This window comes from Loxodonta africana, chromosome 9 (genome assembly GCF_030014295.1).
Source record: "Loxodonta africana isolate mLoxAfr1 chromosome 9, mLoxAfr1.hap2, whole genome shotgun sequence".
NCBI classification, from domain to species: domain Eukaryota; kingdom Metazoa; phylum Chordata; class Mammalia; order Proboscidea; family Elephantidae; genus Loxodonta; species Loxodonta africana.
The window spans coordinates 71,638,169-71,659,627 of NC_087350.1; the positions used below are offsets into that span (position 1 = coordinate 71,638,169).

The following is a 21,459-nucleotide window of genomic DNA, read 5'->3' on the forward strand; positions in this document are numbered from 1 at the left end:
GGGGCCATTGTGGCTACAGCAATAATCAAGGGGGAAAGTGGCAGGGATGTGAACAGAGGGGTAGCTGGGGACCAGATCATATTGTAGGACCTTGTTGGCTTTTCCTTCATGGTAAAGAAATGGAAGATTCAGGGTTGGGCTGTGTGTATAGGTGGATAAGATGAATGCCTGTGGATAACAAACTGGGCTAAGATCTGTACACATCAACCTGACCTCCACCTGTACTCAAGGGCAGAACGAACAGAGTCAAAGGGAAATTCTGTACCTTCTCTGTTAGCAAGTACTGAGAAGGAATTTTTCTTCTATTCAACATCAGTAAACAAATCAGAAGTCTATGAAAATATTTCAGAGCGCCGGAAATACTTCCAGTCTGAAATCTTGCCAGTATAAGAAAATTGTTTAGAAAATGGCTTAATAATCTCAAAAAAAAAAAAAAAAAAAAAAGGAAGAAAATATATTCTCCACAAACGGGAATAAAAAGTGATGAGAGAAAAGCTTAAGTTCAAGAAAAATAAAATGAGATGCAATGATGACATCGAGGAGGATGTTTGCAACAGTCACAGTAAATATAATTTAGTAAAGAAATTAAATTTGTGCCAGTAACTGTGCTAAGCATTTGATATATGGAACCTAATATAATCACTCCAACACTAGTAAGTGGATATTATTAGCTTCACTTTACAGATGATAAAATTGATACTTAGGAAGACTAAGTAACATGTCAAATGTCACATACCTCGTAAGTAGTAGAGCTGAAATTCAAATTTAGATTTATTATAAGACCTGTCCATCTAAATACAGAATTAAATACAAAGGCTACAAACTGAAATGAAAAGAAAGGTGGTTGGGAGAAGAAAGAACTACAAATAAAATGAGATTGGAACAGCAAAATTAAGATCCTGGTTGTATATAGGTAGTCAAGTACAGAACAGATAGTGAGGAAAGCTGAATGAGTGATATGGAAGATAAACTTGAAAAGCTCTCCCAGAATGTAAAGGAAATGATAAAAAAAAGATTAAGATGATAACTTAGAAGATGACAGCAAGAGAATGAATGCTGACCTTAAGAAAAAAACCACTGAAATGGAAACAACCAAATACAGATAAAGAAAACTTAATCAGAGTCGAAAAAGATCCCCCCAAAACAAGATCATGGACAAACTTAATTACGATTCAGAATTATACAAAATATTTTAATTATAAGGACAAATTAAAAAATCATATAAACATCTAGGTAGGAGAAAGAGGCATACAGGCCAAGAAATGAAATTTAGAATGGTCTCCAACTTACTCTCTGAAATAAAGTACACACGCAAGGGAACATATTGTGCCTCAAAATTTTTATATCCAACAAACTCAACATTCACATATGAAGACAGAGACAATCTTAGATATGAAGAGTTGAGAAAATATACCACCCATGAGCCCTTCGGGAGTAAGTTACTTGAATTCACATTCCATTCAATACAAAGATGAATTAAGAATTCAAGAATGGAGTTTTATGGAAAAAAGGATCAGTAGTTCTCACTAAAACCAGTTACAGAAAACCTTAGATGTAAATGTAATTATGAAACTTTTAATGCGAGGATAAAAGTTTTAAAATGAAGACATAGCATGTGAATATCTTAACCTTAATAATAACCTGGGTACAAAGCACAGATTATTTAACAAAGGCTAAAAAGTAGGAGTGGGCAGAAGGGAATAGAGGAAGAAAAGAAAAAAGAAGTTTACACTAAATTTAAAGAGGTAAGGGGAAACTCAATATACACCATCATTTCATTTCAGCCTTTAATAATAATGAATTCTAGGTTAAAAAAATGTTTTTTGGAAACATGTGTTACCAACTGTAGAAGTAAAGACAAACTGTATACCATCCAAAGCAAGGATGAAGACAAATCAAAGAAAGCATAATAAAGTAGGGAAAACAAATTAAGAAAACATAAATTTAAGGAAACCATAAAACAGACATCAGGAAATCTAGAATTGTAAAGGTAAATAGGGCAAATTCTCCTACCAAAAGAGTCTCACGTTGGGTTAAAAAAAAATTTGGTGTATAACATACATACATATCTATATAAATAAGCATAGAAAAAAGGTCTGAACTTTAAATGGTAAGAGTGGTGAACTAAGGAGAGGGTAGTAAATAAAATTATGAAAATTTTAAAGGCAAAAGTAAAAAAATTATTTAGAGAGAATATACAGTATGTGAAAATAACATTTCTATTTTCTTCTTTAAATTTTTATTTTCTACCATGAGTAGGTATCACATTTATAATTGGGAGGAAAAAATTAAATAAACACACACAGAACGCCCAAAAGGTTTCATTACAAGCAGAAAAACAGAACATAAAGAGAATAATTTTTAAACACACACATAATTATCATGCCAGGAATAGTTTTCAATCAGAAAGACACCTCAGAATGGTGTCTCAGGCCCTAAAATGTACAAGATTATAGGAAAGGGTCCCTTTAGCTGCCAGAAATGAACCACTGGAAGAATGAAGTTTAAATAAAGAGCAAGAAAGAGGCAGAACAGAGCCCTCAACTATTTTCTTTTCTCTAAGCCTCTTCCCCTGGAACTGATACTGACGGAAAAATAAGTGAGCTCCTTTGAAAAATATCTCCACTAGCTTTTATTCCAAATGCCAATGACCCTCTCATTTTATACGATTTAGTAATCTCATAATGAACTAACTCCAGTGTAATTTAGTTACCAATCTTTTTACACTTCAAAAAAGTTAATTCATAAGCCTTATTAACAGGAAAATTACTTAAAACAATCAAAGTAGTTCTGAATTGAGGGAGTATCCTATTTTTTCGCAAATAATGCATGCCTTCTATGTTTGTGTGCCAACCCCACCCTCCTTCCACTAGGTATTTTCATAAGCTCTTATGCTTTTTTTTTTTTACACTAATGTGTAAAAAAAAATTTGGCATAGCAGAGCTTATGGAAATACCTCGTAGGGGGTAGAGGGCACATCCGCAAACAAACGTAGAAGGTGCCAGTTATTTGCATAAAAATACAGTATTAAAAGCAAACATTAACTCTCAGTTCTAATTACTAAAAAACAAAGAAATAAGCAGCTTACCAAGTGAACCCAGTATGACCAGAATAGTTAAGATCCATACAAGCACTCTCGATATATACCTGATTATCACCATCAAAATCATGGACAGAACTGCAGGGAAGATAGAAAACACGCAGAATATTATTTGAACACATAGGAAAACACACAGAAAAATTCTTTCAATTGTTGTTTTTTCCCAGGGAAATAATTCGTTGCTATTGACTGGTTCATGACCGCAATTTAGGTACGGAAAGAAACTGGTTGCTTTTTCATTTTGTCTTTGCTAATTCTGCCACTTGAACAGCATCACTCAAAACCAAAGACAACTAACTGTGCAGGTTATAAATGACAGAAAAGAATACATGCAAATGCACATGGTGACTCAAAAACAGTACAGGACTGTTGTGGATTCACCACAGGAAGACATCAGAACTCACATGCAAACACACATGCCCACACAAAGTGTAGATAATGACATGTCATGTTGGTGACAAGAAAAATACCACACGTAGATCAATTAAATTAGGTGCTACACTTCCTTGAGTAATCTATGAATTTCAGGAATGACTTCTTTTATGGTCAGTCAGCAAGCTAGGTAGTATTTTATCTTTTTCTGGTTGTTTCTCCTCTAAAACACCCAGGGATGGTCTGACACTATGGAATAATATCCTAAGACCCACTGAGCTCAAAATTCTGCTGCCCTCATTTCTCAACTGGGTCAGAGCTCCTGACTGAAAACTCCTTCCTAACAAAGGAGCAAAGCTTAGTTTGACTTTCTTATCCGGCACCTCTACTGCCCCTCCCAAGCTAAATGCCAATGCGTTAAAATCTTGAGTAAAAAAGAAAGGGAGTGGGGGGAATTATCTATTGCATGAGAAAATACATTTCTGAAATCATAATTTGCTCATCTTTATCTAAAGGACCATCTCAAAAACAAAAGAGCGAAGGTCTTTTCGGTTATATACATTCCTAAGTCTCAAAAGAGACCACTGTAATAAAAAAATGGAATATCAGTGCCCTAACAACATTATTATCACTACTTTTAAGGCTAGGGTTTGTCTTTTTTTTTCCCCCTCCTTGATTATGGTATTCAACTATTTCAGAAAGTAAGTAATTTTTTATAAACAGACTAATAGTCAAATTTCTTTGGGTCATTTGCAAATCCAAATAAATGGTTGGGATCTGTGTCTAGGTAACACTAAGGTACTCACTTTTGCAATAAATGTACAGGAATCAAAAACAGATAGGAGTCTTTCAAATATCACAGAAATAAATTTTCGTAGCAAAAAGAAAATACTCTCTAATGACAGGAAAGATGGGAACACAGCTTGTATCTTCTCAATGACTATAATTGCTAGTAACAGGCATAAACACTAATTTCACTTCTATAATAAAATAGAGGTTTGGTCCTTAGCATAGTTTACTTCTCCCAACTCAGAAGGCCTGATATGGCTACATATATTGTTCTAGGATAATATAGGGAGCTTATACCTTGAATATGACATTTTATTTTATTATCAATTTGTTGACCAGAAAATTCAGTGGCTAACAAGTGGAGATTTCCTAATTTTCCAGCAATACAGTGATATTACGAACTGTTGCAATGAAAAAAAAAAAGTACATCAATCAAAAGTAATCTATCAGAAATCTGTGATTTTAGAAGGGAATATACAATATGTGGCCTCTTTTATAAGCAAATATGTCTTCTGGAATAATAACAAAAAGCAGAAGGCTATTGATTCATTAAAAGAAGCTTCTTGCTGTCATATCGGAAGTGGTTATAGATAGTAACCAACGTTTGGGAAAACACCCAGTTTTCCAGTTTTCTCAAATGAGAGAAAAAGAAGGGGAATTAGTTTCAGATACATATACTTATGTATGCACATATTTATAACTATATATAATCTGAAACAGTTAGACTTTGGAAAGTTCAACATTTTGCAGGTATCCCCAGCTGTATTCATATTTTGGCTAAAAGACAGAACAGTCTTCTACTGCAATACTATGCAATAGCTAATAATGAGAAAAACAATTACCTAGTGATAACAAGCAAAGTCCCAATATAATTTCTTTGCTGGTCATTACTCCACTAATCAGCCTGTGTAAGACACTATTGTCACTGACAAAGGTGATCAGGGCCTCTGCAAACTTGGCATAGCAGGAAATGTTCACAGGAGCACAGCGATGGAAGAATGGAATAGGTGCACTGGTGACACAAGAAAAAAAAAATCAGAAAAAAAATTACTCCTACTTAATATAAATGCCACATCAAACACACAAATGAAAGGTGAATATGGCTGCAATACACTCCACCCTCCACACATCATTATGTGAGCTAAGAGCTGTGAGCTAAATGCTATGAGGATGATTGTCATGGGTAGTGATGCAAATCTTACCACAACCTTTATCAAGAGGGTGGAGTGCATGTTCCAACAGAAGACATTACCCTCCCCTTCTGAAACACACACACACACACACACACACACACACAACCACCAAAACCAAAACCAAACATGTAAACTCCTCGGTCTACACATCCATCCATCAAGGGGCAGATGACAAAACTTACAAACATATACTTTGTTGAACTGAAAATGAATTTTTACCATAAGCAATTTAAAAATAAAAAATGGACATGCTTTTGCTTGAAATGTGCCACCATTAGTAGAGTATTTCCTCTATGAGAACAGCACACAGAACCTTAGGATAAAGGTGTCTGCAGCATGAGCTTAATACTTCTCATATCAATTAGTCATGCTGAGACATCAACATATACCATTAATATGCGGCTATTTAAAAACAATAACCAGGAATACTAATAGAACAATACGGAAACACTTCTGACATAATAGTACAAGGAAATAAAAGAACAAAAGTTTATAGCTAATGTGACGATGATATTTCTACCAAAAAGATGTATACATATGAAGGAGAACAGAAAAAGAATATAAAAAGTGAAAAATACGTGATTTGCTAGGGACATGGATTTCTGGACCATTTTCTTCTTATACGTTCTTAGGACTACAGAGTATTTGTGTCAAAAAAAGGGGGGGGGATGATTAATTACTTAATCGGCTATAACAGGTTCTTATTGATTATACCTTTTACTTGTGAAGGGACACATTACGTGAACTGTGACATAAAGCAGCTTTGTTATAACAGTGGTTGTACTTTAGCTTGATAGTACACATCTCATCAATGAGAGATTTTTAAACAAAAAGCCATGAAAATGCCTTCAGTGGTGATTTGTTTGGGTTCTAAGCAGTCTCATGTGTATGTCCATGCCTGAATATACATGCATGTGTACAATAAGTTAAAATGGAACCCTCACTAACAAGAATCCCATATTTTCAGAAATGTCTGTAGGACTATCAATTACAGCTCTAACATAACATTTTTGGCTAAATGATGTAACTGTCTTCTCATTATTGGTTGCCACTGTATTTTGGTCAAGTGAGTGGAAAAGATTACATGGTTGGACATCAAATTCTAAGGTTTCTAAACTCAGCAAAGCAGCTCTGTATGACCTGAAGCAAAAACACTATCCTTGTTTCCTTCCTCCTCGAAAAACAGTATTTCTTTTCAACTAAGAATAGTTTTTTCCTTGAATGTTAGTAAATACCCATCACTGGGAGCAATAATAAGCAAAGTCTCCCATGCTTTTATATTGCACGGAACAATAAATTAATGTAATTTTAAAGATCAGCCTTACCTTAGCTATGCTTCAGTAAAATACATCCAAAAATGATAATGTAACAATATGACACGAATATGCATTTAAGATTTGCCTTTGTGTGTATCTGTGCGTGCATTTGCAAACACCTCCAAAACGGTGTTACTGAAAGTTAATGCTATCGGATTTGGTATTTTTGATCAGAAACTGACGAAAGGCAAAGCATTCTGGGTAATGTCTGTATTACAGGCAGGGAAAAGATAAATTACAGAATAGTTGTAAGTGCAAGTGGCTTTAGTTAACTGTCCTTGCCAGGTTAATGTCCCCGTTTAAGAGCTTTTCTAATCTTATTTGTATCTAAAGCCTGGTTTTCTATCCTTCAGAATTAACGTACTCTCTGGTCCATGATTATCTACTCCTTCATTCTCTTTATTTATTATCCTATCATCTCAGACGTAGCCTCTTTTTAACTCACTGGACTCCAATCTTGAACATAAAATATATCCATCCTACGGATACTGGTATCCTTTTCCTGTTTCTAATACCCACCAATTTTCTTGTCCCTGTTCTTCCAATTTTCTCCTCTCCTATTTCATTTTTCCTGTCTGATAATGGGAGGTAAACTTTATCCTCTGTCCAGAGGAAGCTCCACCTACATATCCATATCCTAACAGGAAGCTGGTGAATTTTTATACTCAAAGAGAAATATACACGTCATTTCCAAAAGAGAGTGGAGCCTGTGATAAAGAAACGTGAACTTGGGGTCAGAAGCCCCAGGTGATTCTAACACTGCATAGATGCATGTCACACCATCCCTCTATCTCAGTTTCTCCATCTGTTATGAGAAACGATGAAGTAAAATTAATCTGTAACTCCCTTCAGATCTTAGAAATAACAAAAGGAGCCCACATGTAAACCAATGATTCTAAATTACATATGGGTAGCATCATAGGATCTGTAGTGTTTTTCTGCTTTTCAAACTTAGAATGAGGATAAACCCACTGCTTACTGCCGTAGAGTCAATTCTGACTCTTGTGACCTGTAGGACAGAGCAGAACCATCCCACCGTGTTTCCAAGGCTGTACTCTTTACGGAAGCAGATGTCACATCTTTCTTCCGTGGAGTGGCTGGTAGGTTTAAATCGCTGACTGTTCATTTAGTGGCTGAGGACTTAACCACTGTGCCACCAGGCCTCCTAGAATGAGGATAAAACCAAAACCAAACCCACTGCTGTTGAGTCAATTCCGACTCATAGCGACCCTATAGGACAGAGTAGAACTGCCCCATAGAGCTTCCAAGGAGCATCTGGCGGACCTCTTGGTTAGCAGCCGTAGCACTTAACCACTACACCACCATCAGTGTTTCCAGAATGAGGATAAACCCAAACCCAATGCCGTCGAGTCGATTCCAACTCATAGCGACCCTACAGGACAGAGTAGAACTGCCCCGTAGAGTTTCCAAGGAGCGCCTGGTGGATTTGAACTGCCGACCCTTGGGTTAGCAGCTGTAGCACTTAACGACTAAGCCACCAGGGTTTCCAGAATGAGGATAGGTGATCTAAAAAGGGAAGGATTGTACTCTCAAAACTCTAATTCTTCATTTTTCATTAGGGCAAACTTCTGAGTAAACGCTGCTCTGAACTTACCCTTCCAACTCATTCTTATAGTATAGGTGAACATTTGGCAAATCGGAAACAGTATTTTTATAAGTATCCTTCAAAGAAATGACAACAGTCCCTTTCCCTATAATTCAAACTACATCAGTTAAAAAACTGATAGTTCTAAATTAGAAGATGTAAAATTAACACAAGCTGATGAACTACATGGTCTAACTGATGGTCAAAATCTGTTCTTAGTGGTAATGAATAACAGAAATAGCAGGCAAGTAAAAGAAGAGATAATATTTGGACATTTTCTAAAATAAAATGAAATGTTTAGCTTTAAATTAAAAAGCACTAGATTCCCTTGTCTGTCATTTCTTTTCTCATCAATACTTCCCCAAACAAAAACAGCTCAATCAGCCATGGTTTTTTGACACTGGAATTATTTTCTTATTTAAAAAATCTAAGTAATCATACATTCAAATGGTCTACTTGATATTTTATCATTTAAATCCCATGTGATAGGACGAGTTTTAATTGAGATGAATTAGTTGATTTCATATCCCCCTTTGAGAAAATAATACTTTTGAGAACCTAGGCAATGAGACCATTTCTACTTTAGTTCCTGGCCTAAATGAACACATTCTATGCTTATTTAAGGGGACAAGTATGAACAATGCTGTTAACGGTATGCTTTCCTACCTTTTGAAGCCCACAGAATATTGAATCTTTAAGAGGTCAATGTAGTCCCATTAGAAGCCTGATGCTGTTTCACATTATTGAAACGTTAGTCAAGAACAAAATTAATTTATAGTAAGTCTTTTAAAGATTTTTAAAATCTGTTGTTTGAAGGAAAATTGTATCTTACCTTGGCAAACACACTGTTCATTTGCCTTTAAGTCCAGGCTATCATAGTTAATGAGCTCCCTAAAGTATGGCATCTAATATCTTTTGTCCATGTACCTTCACAAGAGAAGGCAGGCATTTACATCTCACACAATTATGCTAAAGCTTCAGGCTATAAATACACAATCACGAATGATTTCTAGCTAAAAGTTTTATTCAACAAGTAATAACAATAAAGGGTTCTGGCAATATATCGATAGCACACAAAGGGCAGGAAATATATGTCAAGAATCTAATGCCAACACAGTGGCTTTCATACATTTCATTTCTTTTCTCTCTTCTTTCACGTTTGCACTTTTTTTTTTTTTTTTCTTAATTAAGTATGGTATAGTCTCTGTAAGATGCTGGATTCAAATTCTGATGGCCAACAATTTCTTGTGTCACCTTGGATAACTCACTTAACCTCTCATCATGCTTAGAGGGTCAGCGAAAAAGAGGAAGACCCTCAACGAGGTGGACTGACACAGCGGCTGCAACAACGGGCTCAAACACAGCAACAATTGTGATGGCGCAGGACCGGGCAGTGTTTCATTCTACTGTACACAGGGTTGCTATGAGTGGGGACTGACTCAACAGCATCTCACAACAACATCTTCTGTTTCCTCATCTACATATTACCGACAATAGGCATATAGCAAGTTGATTTATAAATGTTAGTTTATCTTGAATTCTCCGTTTAAAAAATATGAGTAGATAACAAGTTTCTTTCTTGGCTGTTAGCTTCTCATCTCCATGTTGTTATTAATTCCTCAGCACCCAGTATTCTTTCTGGCATCTAAAGATGTTCAAATAAATGTTTTCTAAATGAGCTGAACTCATGCAATCTGTTTCTGCTCTTGCTGTTTTCTCTGGCTGTATGTAAAGGTTAACACTGTAAGTATATGGGCTAGCTGTTCTCCCTATTGCTACCATGCTTAGCACTTCGTCAATAAAGAGTTATGAATTTGGGTGAAATACTGCCCTTTCTAGGCATCTGCTTTTAAAATTCAAAAGCTCGTAAGAATGGTAACTGTTTGGCTATTATGTGTCACTAATATTTTATTACAAATTAGATTATGACTGCTTTTCTCTAAAACAGGCACTGCTTTCAGCCATAGGAGGTCTCTACATACCCAGGAATGTAGGGAGAAAGCAGAACGCTCTATAAATTGACAGAAATAATACTTCCTAAGCCACGTGCCAAGAACAATAATGAATGTTTTATATATATTATCTAATTCTTAAAACAATTCCATTGGAGAGGTTTTATTATTCCACTTTTATAGATGAGGAAGCCTCATTTACAGAGATGTTAAGAGACTTGCTCAAGCTGACAAATAGAAAGTAGTAGATGCAGAATTTGCCTCCAGGTCTACCTGGACTAAAGTTCATGCTCTTTTGGCCCCAACAAGATGCCCCTAAGAGGAAAGCAAGAGATGTGAAGGACACCGAAGGCCACTTGCCCACATGAAAGTTTTGCCTAGTGTTGCTCCTTTGCTGCATTTAAAAAAAAAGAAAAAAAGTCACCAAAAACATAGTCCCTACTAGACTATGAGTTTCTTAAGGGCAAAGTCCAGGTCTTACTCATCTTTGGAGACCTGGTATCTAATACAATGTGTAGAATGGGGTTGTGTTCAAAGTTTTTATTAAAACGAATTTATTCCTGTTCTTTGACCCTTTTACTTTGCTTGCCAAATACTAAATCACTCTGATATGTGAGGTCTTAATTTGCCTTCCTTCTAGCAATGTTTCTTCTCTTTTACTTTCCAGTAGACTTAGTTCAGACAAAAGGGATAAGATGAAGTAAAACACTTAAGCATAGTGTATAGGGTGTCAGTTTTCAGATGGTATCAGTTCAGCTTGCATCTTGAATTCGTGTTAAATGACCTTGATAGAGGGTCTGTCCATCTCTAAAGCCCACAACCCTAATACCATGCTTTGTCCTCTAAGTGAATGCTCTTAGGACACCGCATGTGAGGTGTGTGTGTGTGTGTGTGTGTGTACAGCCAAGGTTGGAACACCCAAGATAACCTAGAACAGACCATCCTCAATGAGAAGTCAGAGGCCAGGGAGCATCTGTAGTTTATGAGTCCCCACCCCCAACTTCAGTATTATACAGGATCATAACAACCTCATGCTTACATGAAGACTTTTTTTTTTTTTTATAAATTTTTTTTTTTGGCCTTGAAAGAGTGACTCTATACTCAAATTATGCATTTAAAATGGGTATTAGCAGTGGGAGTGATTAAGAGCTACGGCTGCTAACCAAAAGATCAGCAGTTTAAATCTACTAGGCGCTCCTTGGAAACTCTATGGGGCAGTTCTACTCAGTCCTATAGGGTCACTATGAGTCGGAACCGACTCGGTGACTATGGGTTTGGTTTCTTTTTTATTAGCAGTAGTAGATAAGGGTAGAGAACTTTTCTTGTTTTTATATAATTTTTCTCCAATGACTATTCAAAGTACCTCCTTTTCTTTACTGTCACAGCCTCCCAAATATTCTCCATTTTCATGAATGTACTCTCCTTACCTGTTGGCCTAAGACTATAATTTATAAAAAAAAAAAAAACCCTCTTAAACTTAGTATCTTTTAAAATAGTTCCTTTATTTTTATGTCTATAGGCTTTAAGTTTTGATTTTCAATAACAACTTGACAAGACTAGAGGAGCTGGAAATCAAGTTAACAGATATATCCTATTCAACAGAAAATTTTAGATTCAAGCTAATACAGCACAAGTTACAGCCATAAGCCATCCAAAGGAAAGTTGTCACAAGTCTTTAAAATTTTTTTTTTACCAAAGCTTGCTCAAAGGCATTGAGAAAAAAGAGAAATGCCTTCAACACATTTTTCTGGAGATGATGACTCAGGCCATACACAGTGAGCAATACATGCTAAGGTTCTCAAGAACAGATATGCCCCAAATTCTATACAACTAATTCTGAGGGTATATTACACAATGTTTGAGAATGCATTTACTTCTTAAAAATCTATTTATAATTTTAAAATTTGCATCACTTATAATTATTATGAGATCCTCCAAAGAAAGAACATTTCTGGCTTCATCTTTGTGTGTCATAACATGCAGTAGCTGCTTAATAATATGTTTGTGGAATATGACCTTGGATAAGATATGGCAAAAAGCCTGATACCGTAAACGTACCTAAAGGGTATAAACTGAAATAGACCACGAAGAATCATCACTGGAATGCTTTTTAGATTTACATGGTGAATTAATAAATAACCTCAATAAGTATTACTACAAACAACTTCAAAGAATCTTTGGAGATTGTGAGGCTTAGCTTCTAAGTTTGTTGCAGATTTTATAATGATTCCGTAGTACTAAAAAACTATGACATAAAATTTAAAAATAAATAAATAAAACATGAGCCCCCAAAAGAAATTTAAGATATCTGAGAATGAGAAAACTTGTTTGCCTAGGTGATTTTTTTTTTTTTAAGATATGAATTACATGTTATAATTTCTATTGCTACTTTTCAAATTTTGTTGCAGAAGTACTAGACCTGGTCTACCAGTATTATGATGTGACTACTTTCTCAGAATAACATGTACAGTTTAATATTTACTTACAGAATAAAAAAGTCACAAGTTAACAAACTTTACAGTAAAATTTACCTTGCTGGAACTGGCAGTTTGGGGCAAAGAACAGAAGCTTTTGAAGATGTAGTATATTCAGAAGGCTTTAGGTTATAGCTACATAGTGCTGAGCCTGTTGAAAGAAAAACTACATATTAACTGGCAGAACAAAGTCTGAATAAATACTCTTACTGATTCATTTTAATTTTATTTTGTATTTTAACATTAACTTAAGATATACAACTTTCAAACATTATAGAATAAAAACCTAATTTGATCTATATTATCAGTGCTCTATCATTTAAAACTGATTCTTCTCTAGTAATCTGATATATACAAATGTTAATTAATAGTATTAAGAATAATAACAATAAGTATAAGAACTACCTTTATGGAGTGTCTGACATACATCTGGTCCTATACAAGATAATGTATATACATTATCTTTCACTATTACTCTATACATCCATTTACAGGGGCTGAGAAATAAAGTAAATAACTTGCAGCCCAAGATCACATAGCTAGTAAGTAGTAGGGCTGGGATTAAAACCCAGGTCTCTGGCTACACAGCCTGTGCTCAACTACATATGCTGCCTGTCTTTCCTCTACTTTCCATTACTAAATATTTAAAATTACTACATAGACCACATATGCATTCTGATAATACATTACTTTTTTCTCATTTAAAAGGAGGCAGAAAACATTTCTAACTGGAAATGAACTGAACAAATTGACAAAACTGATAAATTGATAAAAGGGATTCCCAGTTTTCGGAGAGCTTAAAACAGTTTAGATTCAACCCTAGATTGGTTATGAAAAAAACCATCTATTTTCCTGGATATATGGTTAATAAATATCCAATTAATATATAAAACTCAGGTGGATACAGTCCACCAAATCCCTGATCAGTCTTAATTTACTGATCTGCTAATTTTGTAATATAGTAACTAGAACACGGTAAGGTTCATTGTACAACAGATATTCTTGACTGAGGAGATACAGCCTTTAGTTCCAATTTTGCTGAGGACCTACTGCATTTTATCACAGCTCCACTATGCAAACTATTTATATTTGATGAATTTACATTCCTACCAGATTACTAATATGGTCAAATACTTTATTTTTAAAGAAATAAATAATACAAGAATAACTTTGCATTTGTATGACAGCAATAATAGACTTTTACATTGTACCACTGTGGAAAAAAGCTTAAAATAAAATGTGAAGTGAAAACGACAGACCTCAACATTGAATTAATCACGGAAAAGTCATGTGAGCATATGGGAAAGAACTGGAAGGTAATATAGAAAAAAGAACATAGTTTGATTTGTTGGAAAGATAAAATGGAAGTAAATTTATTTCATTCATATCTTGTCCTATCAATTGAAAGAATTATTAGAAAGTCACAAACTAGCATTTAACTCAGCAATGCTGTCTCAAACCAGCAACCAACCTCCTGTGTGTTTAAACATATGGGCCGTAACAGCATACTTATATAAATACAAGCAGCATGTATTTTATAGGAAGATAATTTCTGTAATTTGACAATACAAAATATTTTTTAAAAGATGCTTGAAAGCTACATAGCACTGCTCTTCAAGCTTCTTCAACTTCTTTAGATAGACTCAGTATAAGACTAAGGTTTTCAAATTATTTTCAACCATTCTTTTATAACGACTAATTTTTTAAAAAATTAGTTAAGCATGACTATTAATATTTAACTCTTTTAAATTGTCTTTCATGTTTGAAGGTAATCCCACTAGATCCTATTTATAGCAATTTTAGAGGAATCGTGACAGCAAAAGCAAGTAAACATTTTAGATTAATCCTGAAATAACTGAAGTCCTATTATAGAATTGCTAATGAAAAAATCGCAACTGTGCCTATAACCGCAGAGCACTCAATGTGATCATCAACTTCCTAATCTGAATTACCAACTTATTTCTTTCAGAGTCTAAGATGGAATCGATTTGTACAATATAAAAGGCCCTAACTAAGGCCTTTTCTGTCAGTTTTGTCAAACACGCTGCTTCATCTGAATTCAGTGAACATAATCTCCATTCCACCCTTTCTTCATTTAAAAAAGGAGGTCAGCAGGTACAACAGAGTCCAATTTTTATAAATACTTTCCCAGGATAATACTCAACAAAAGGATAATAGCCTTATCTCTGATGGTATTCTGGGATACAGGCCAGCACTAAACAGATCTTGTATTAAATAGATTAAAGGAAAAAGATCTTACAATGTGCGAGTTGTAACAATCCTAAGAAACTTTATACTGTTTCTTGCTCAAAGGGTTGAATGGACGGAGACGCCTCAGTGAAGAACATTAAAACAACACGATAGCAACAAACATTTTACAACTGATCATTTTCATATTTAGTAGCTAATACATTTTCAGTGTTTTCAAGGTAGTATCTTTATTTATTTATTTACAGTGGAAGTAAAAACAATAGTTGGCATGAGATGTTTTGGCATAAAGTTTTTTCTTCAAACACTAAAACCAAAAGCTTATGTAAACCACACCAGAAGCAATCCATGCAACTCAGCCAATGTCATTCAAAGGCCAACGAAATGAGTGATCTCAGGAACCTAACTTGGGTACATAAACATTTATCTTGGTAAATGGTTGCTACAGCCCCCAGAATGCTTAACTACTACAATTTTTCAAATGCCTTATAATATTCAATTATTTATTCTTTAGCTCAATATCAGTTAAAACAACTCCCCAAGAGGTACATTTCAAATACCATGCTCCCACTGTAAGAGAGGAGAAAAATAAGTAATATGGTTCCAAAGCCTCACAAGTAATCACTGGCAAAATTAGAAACAGAATTCTTTACTCCTAAGCTCAGACGCTTCTGTCGTGCCATTCTCAATAATCACAATCAGACAAGTATTCGATAAGCTCCTGGAGGGGGGAAAAAAACTTATGTTCTACCAATACCTCAAAAACATATTTGGGGAAAAAAAAATCATTTCCACCACCTACTTTCCAAATGGAGCCCTGGTGGCACAGTGGTTAAGAGCTATGGCTGCTCTGTTCTGCCTCCTTCTGTATATTTTCTATCCTGATTAATGGCTCCATAATCCACGAAATCCCCTAAAATGAAATGTGGAAGTAATCCTATGGCATCTTCTTCGTCTACCTCTTCCATACCATTCAAGACATTCAAGACACCAAGTTCTGACAATTAAACCTTCCTACTTTATCTCAGGTGTCCCTCTGTGGTCCAAACGATTGTAGGTACATTAAAATTAAGAGGAAAAAGATTCCACAGAACATAATATAGAACTTTGCAATTAATACAAAAGAAAATATCTCAGTACAGAACAGTTTTCATTATAAAAAACAAAGCCACATTGCCCTGTGAAGTCCAGTTAACTTAATCTCTCTCTAGTTAGGAAAAAGTTTATATTCATGTGCTGGAAAAATGAAAGACAATTTTCAGCTTTAACTTATAGTGATCCAAGAATAGTAGGGATATACTTGCAACTCCTAAGGTGCAACCATCTACAGAAATTAACCAACTGGTGTGACGTACCAACCAATACTGGCACGTACTAGGTACATAATGAATATTTACTGAGTGAATTAATTTTTGAACATCTATGTTCAGGACTTCTACTGGGTGTTGTGCAGGACAAAGAGAAGTTTGACTCTCTACTAGAAAGCAAACTCCTTAAACACAAGGACTGTTTCTTTTCTTTGTTTTCTGGCAAATATGTATTGTAATTAGTTTAAGCTGCACTGTCAGTGGTTAAGAGCTTGGCTGCTAACCAAAAGGTTGGCAGTTCGAATCTACTAAGTGCTCCTTGGAAACTCTATGGGGCAGCTTTACTCTTTCCTACAGGTTCACTGTGGGTCAGAATTGACTCGACGGCAGGGGTTTTCTTTTTTTGAATCAAATGTAAGAATTTTTTCTTGCTTTCTAATCAAGGTTCCCTTGCTCGTCTCTGACTTAGAGGCAATTAAATCAGTTGCTAGGATTGATCACTTCATCCATTTATAAAAAACATCAGGTCCAATCTTCTGATTCACTGAGCCAAACATAATCCACACTAACTCTGTGGTTTAAGTTACATTGTTACTGACTGGTAAGAAAGGGTGCAATATACTGATTATCTATTGATATTGACTGTAAACCAACGGCACTTCCTAACAACCAGGTAATGAAAACCAAAAGGCTTATTAGTATCCACAAATAGCAAAAACTATCAGAATGGATCACATAATCTTTCAAATCCTTAACAGCAAAACAATGAAAATCAAGACAGCACCATAGATGTGTGGCCCTATGCAAAATGGGAACATGCTCCAAGTAGCAGGTCATAAAGCTCTCTGAATTTATACAAAATACAGTACATTGAAGAAGCACTCTTAAATGGGAGTGCTTTTTCACATGCTGTAAAAGGGACCAAACAAAAAGAAAATAAGATCTCTGCCACAGCTTACTACTGTGTTAGGGAAGACAAAATATATAACATAGTTTGATAGGAGTAATATAAAGGTAGTAAGCATCCCAAGTAAAATATTAGCACCAACTGGTTATGCTCGTTTCTAAACCCACTGTTCAGAATTTAGACTACAAGTGGAAAGAATGAAATGACAGGAAAAGCACCTGGCACAGCGCATTGTACAAAGTAAAAAAAAAACAGCCACTCTGGTGTCGGCTCCAACTCATGGTGATCCCATGTGTGTTAAGGGTAGAAATGTGCTCCATAGGGTTTTCAACGGCTGATTTGGGGGCAACAGAGCGCCGGTCTTTTCTTCCAAGGTGCCTTCTGGTGAGATTCGAACCTCCAACCTTTTGGTTTGTAGCTAAGCACATTAACCACTGGCATCACCCATGGAAATGGTATGTTAAAACAAAATCTAGGGTTTAAGTATGACTCCTCTACTCAGATGCCCATGCTAAACCTTTCTACAATGGAGGCAGCAGAGTGAACTCAAGGGTGGCCCATGGGCCAGAGATGGTGGGAAGGGTCAGAATTAGAGAGAGGAGAAAGAAAGAGGAAGAGCTGTCTGAGCAGCCACCACTTTCCCCTTTCCTTCACCACCTGTCATGGCATGGCTGAGATGAAAATCCCACAGAAAGCCAAAGTTACCTTCACAAGGAGGAGGATTCTTTTCCCCTATGATGTATATATTATTTGAGTATTCTAAAATGATGATAATAAAAAGGGAAAAGAAACCTGTTCATCAGAAACTGGAGGTCAGAAAAGTGAGAGTGAAGATGGAATTCATGCTCTGCTGAAAATAAGAACTCACGTGGGTGCTCTCACCAGATGGTTTCAATTTTTTCTGTAGCGCATAAGGTTAGCAAAGAGGAATAACAAGAGGGAGGGCTTAAGAGAAGAAAAGGTATAATCACTTGGAGAGTATGTGTAAGAGAGATAACTGAATGAATAAAATGAATTATTTATAGAAGAATAAAAAGAACTGATTCGCAGTAATTGTGGTTAGATTGAAGCTAAACAATTTACCTGCTGGTAGCAACTCACATGGATACAGAATTGAGCAAAAGATAAAAGTGTTTGAGAGAATGGAAATTATTAAGTGGTATTAGAGACAGAGGGGAAAATCCAGTCCATTGTTCTTTCAAAACTATTTATGAATATCTACTTTGTGTGATCCCTTACTAGGAATTGGATATTCAAGATGAATAGAGCATGATCCTGCCCCCAGGAAACTCATATACTACTGCAAGAAGATAAACAAACCAAACCAAAAAAAAAAAAAAAAAATCAATGAAGCTTAATACTGAGTCGTCATGGGATTTGTTTGGCAACTTTAGTTTTTGAAAGGCAAGTTTGAAAGTGCTTTATTCTCTAGCATTATATATTGATGCTATTCGTGTCACATAATAATAAAGTGCACATTGTATGCCTACCAGCTAACTCATGTACTAGGACTTGTACTTTTATATTCATTTAAGTTTCTGTGCTTGCCTTTCAAAGTCCTTCATTATATTAAGGCACCATCTCCACATAACCAATCTGATTTCCAACTATTTCATCCACACTCTCTGTTCTAGTTAGAAATACTCAGCAGAGGCTTGCCACAGACTCTAATAAAGTAACTCCTCTTTCTTGTGTAAAAGAAAAAGAGATTTGAGGAAGTACTTTATTTGCCTAATAAATGCATTTCTTAAAAACATTACTACAGGAACCAAAAATTTTCCCTTTATGAAGATTTTAAATAATTTGTAAAGGTAATAAAATTCATACAAATGGATGATTCTAAGTGCTTTAAAAACACTTTCGAACTGCTGGCCTATTGTTTACCAGCTGAGTTCTTAACTGCTGTGCCACCAGGGCTCCACCGGAATGTCCACAGTTCCTATCTTACCTTGGAAACCCTGGTGGCTTAGCAGTTAAGAGCTACGGCTGCTAACTAAAAGGTCAGCAGTTCGAATCCACCAGGCACTCCTTGGAAACTCTATGGGGCAGTTCTACTCTGCCTGATAGGGTCACTATGAGTCAGAATCAACTTGACGGCAATGGGTTTTTTTTTTTTTTTTTTTCTATCATACCTTACAACATGTGAATACCACCCTTCACCAGGCCAGATAATAGAGAAAAGGAAAATGATAAAATTTTACAAAAATAATTTAAGAAGGGGAATTAAATCTTATCAGGTCCAGTTTTAAGTCATCAATCCTCAGAACAATATAGGTTCTTTTCAGAAATTTCCACTTAGGTTTGCTATTAGAATTAGGTGTTTGGGCTTCTGCACCAAAGGATTCCTCATTACTACAGTTTTATAATTTTTCTATTTGTCGTCTTAAATTATTGTCTTCTCTATCCTCCATTGCTGGGTTTTTTTGATGCTGTCATTACTGTTTTTTCCCTATTTTTTTTTGTAATGTCTAAATTATCTTACTTTACACACAGCTGGCTCATAAGTCTAATGGTGCTCTTGTAGCTAGATACCAACCTTAAGAAATCTGTTTGTTGAAATAATATTTATCCATTAATATGTCTTGAACACCTACTCTGTGGCCATCTCTATGGGAAATACGAAGCTGCAACATCCACCAGCAGAGTCTTTTTAACTAGACACTCAGACCCACGGGCCTGCATAGGCTACGCTTGGTGTCATTCATCACTTAAAAGGATAAAATCAGTTGTTGTCGAATCAGTTCTGACTCATGGCAATCCCGTGTGTGTCAGAGAACAGTGCTCCATAGGATTTTCAACAGCTGATTATTTTCAGAAGTGTATCACCAGGCCTTTCTTCCTAGAAACCTCTGTGTGGACTGGAATCTCCTTACAGTTAGCAGCCAAGCATGTCAACCGTTAGCACCACCCAAGACTCCCTACTTAGAAGGATACTGGCCTGAAAACAAAGCATGCCAGCAGGGTAACATTGGGCACCTCTCCTTAATGGGTTATCACAGCAGGCCACACAGCCAATAAGAAGCTGGCTATTTTCAGGCCCTCCAGATGACAGCTCACATACAAAGGACGAAGACTCAGACTGGGGAGATTCAAGAGCTGACCCTGTTTGGAAGCCTCATGTTCCAAACAGAAATCAGTATCTCTGGAAACATATTTAGGCATTGCTTCCACGGTCCTTCCAAGGTACTCAGTTACAAGAGTCACCACATTCAGGGAAGCGCAAAACTATGGCTTCCTATTAGGTATTTACAGAGCTCATTTACAGAACTCCAAAGCGAAATGTAGAGGTAGGAAGTGCTGGGGTGGGGGAAACAGGATAAAGTCAGAAAATTAACATAAAGAAGGAGAAAGGGTTCTATTAACCCTTTACCCATAAAAGCTGAAAAGGATATGTTGCTTACCCTTGAGAGGAGAGGGAGGATACCTATGATTTAAGGTGGAAAGTAATAATTAAGGAGTAAAGTACCACAGAACTTCAGAGGAAAGACAGACATTTTTGCTTGAGGACCACCGGGGTTTTAAACGAATAAGTAGTATTTAGAGCATTGCTGTTCAATAGAGCTTTCTGCAATGACGGAGATGTTTCGTGTTTGCACTGTCCACTATGGTAGCCACTAGCTACACAAGTAGCTACTGAAGACTTGACACATGGCTAGTGAGAATGAGGAACTAAAATTATAATTTAATTGAATTTAAATAGCTGCATACTGGACAGTGCAGATTTAGAATATGGGACATGAAGAATGAGCAGGTTTAGACCAGTGTGAACGTTAAAAGGATACTTATAATGAAGGGGATAACATAGAGAATAGCCCAAGACTTGGTAGCATCATATACAGGGAATAACAAATAACTCTTGACCCTTACAGGGGTAGTGGGAGTAGTCTGAAAGGTAGTTCAAGGCTAGATCATAGCTTTTAATGCCAGGGTAAGACACACAGATTTTTATTTTTTTATTACTGCTGACTTCTGATCAATGGATTAACATTACTGAAGCACTGGGAATATTAATATGATGACAGTATGTTAAGGGAGCTAGAAGTAGAGAAGGACTAGGGACAGGAAGATCATTACACTCCTCTGGTGGCAAATAATGTTATTAGTAATGATGATGATAATGGCAGTGGCCAACATGTTTTTAGAGCAACATACTATCTGCCAGACCTATTCTAAGCATCTTTCATATATTAACTTCTCACAACAGGGAACTGCCAGAAATTCAGGCCGGTTTCAGA

At 35.9% G+C, this 21,459-nt stretch overlaps 1 protein-coding gene across 5 annotated transcripts in view; it reads right to left on the reverse strand.

Annotated features, from left to right (window-relative positions):
- The window catches only part of SLC44A1 (solute carrier family 44 member 1), a 180,665-nt gene that overhangs the window by 58,662 nt on the left and 100,544 nt on the right, over nucleotides 1-21,459 (reverse strand). For all 5 annotated transcript variants that reach the window (XM_010587786.3, XM_010587785.2, XM_010587787.3 and 2 more), the window contains 3 exons: nucleotides 12,860-12,953; nucleotides 5,104-5,273; nucleotides 3,089-3,178 (listed from right to left, as the gene is read on the reverse strand). In XM_010587786.3, the coding sequence (XP_010586088.1) occupies nucleotides 3,089-3,178; nucleotides 5,104-5,273; nucleotides 12,860-12,953 (354 nt within the window). The remainder of the gene's footprint in view (nucleotides 1-3,088; nucleotides 3,179-5,103; nucleotides 5,274-12,859; nucleotides 12,954-21,459) is intronic.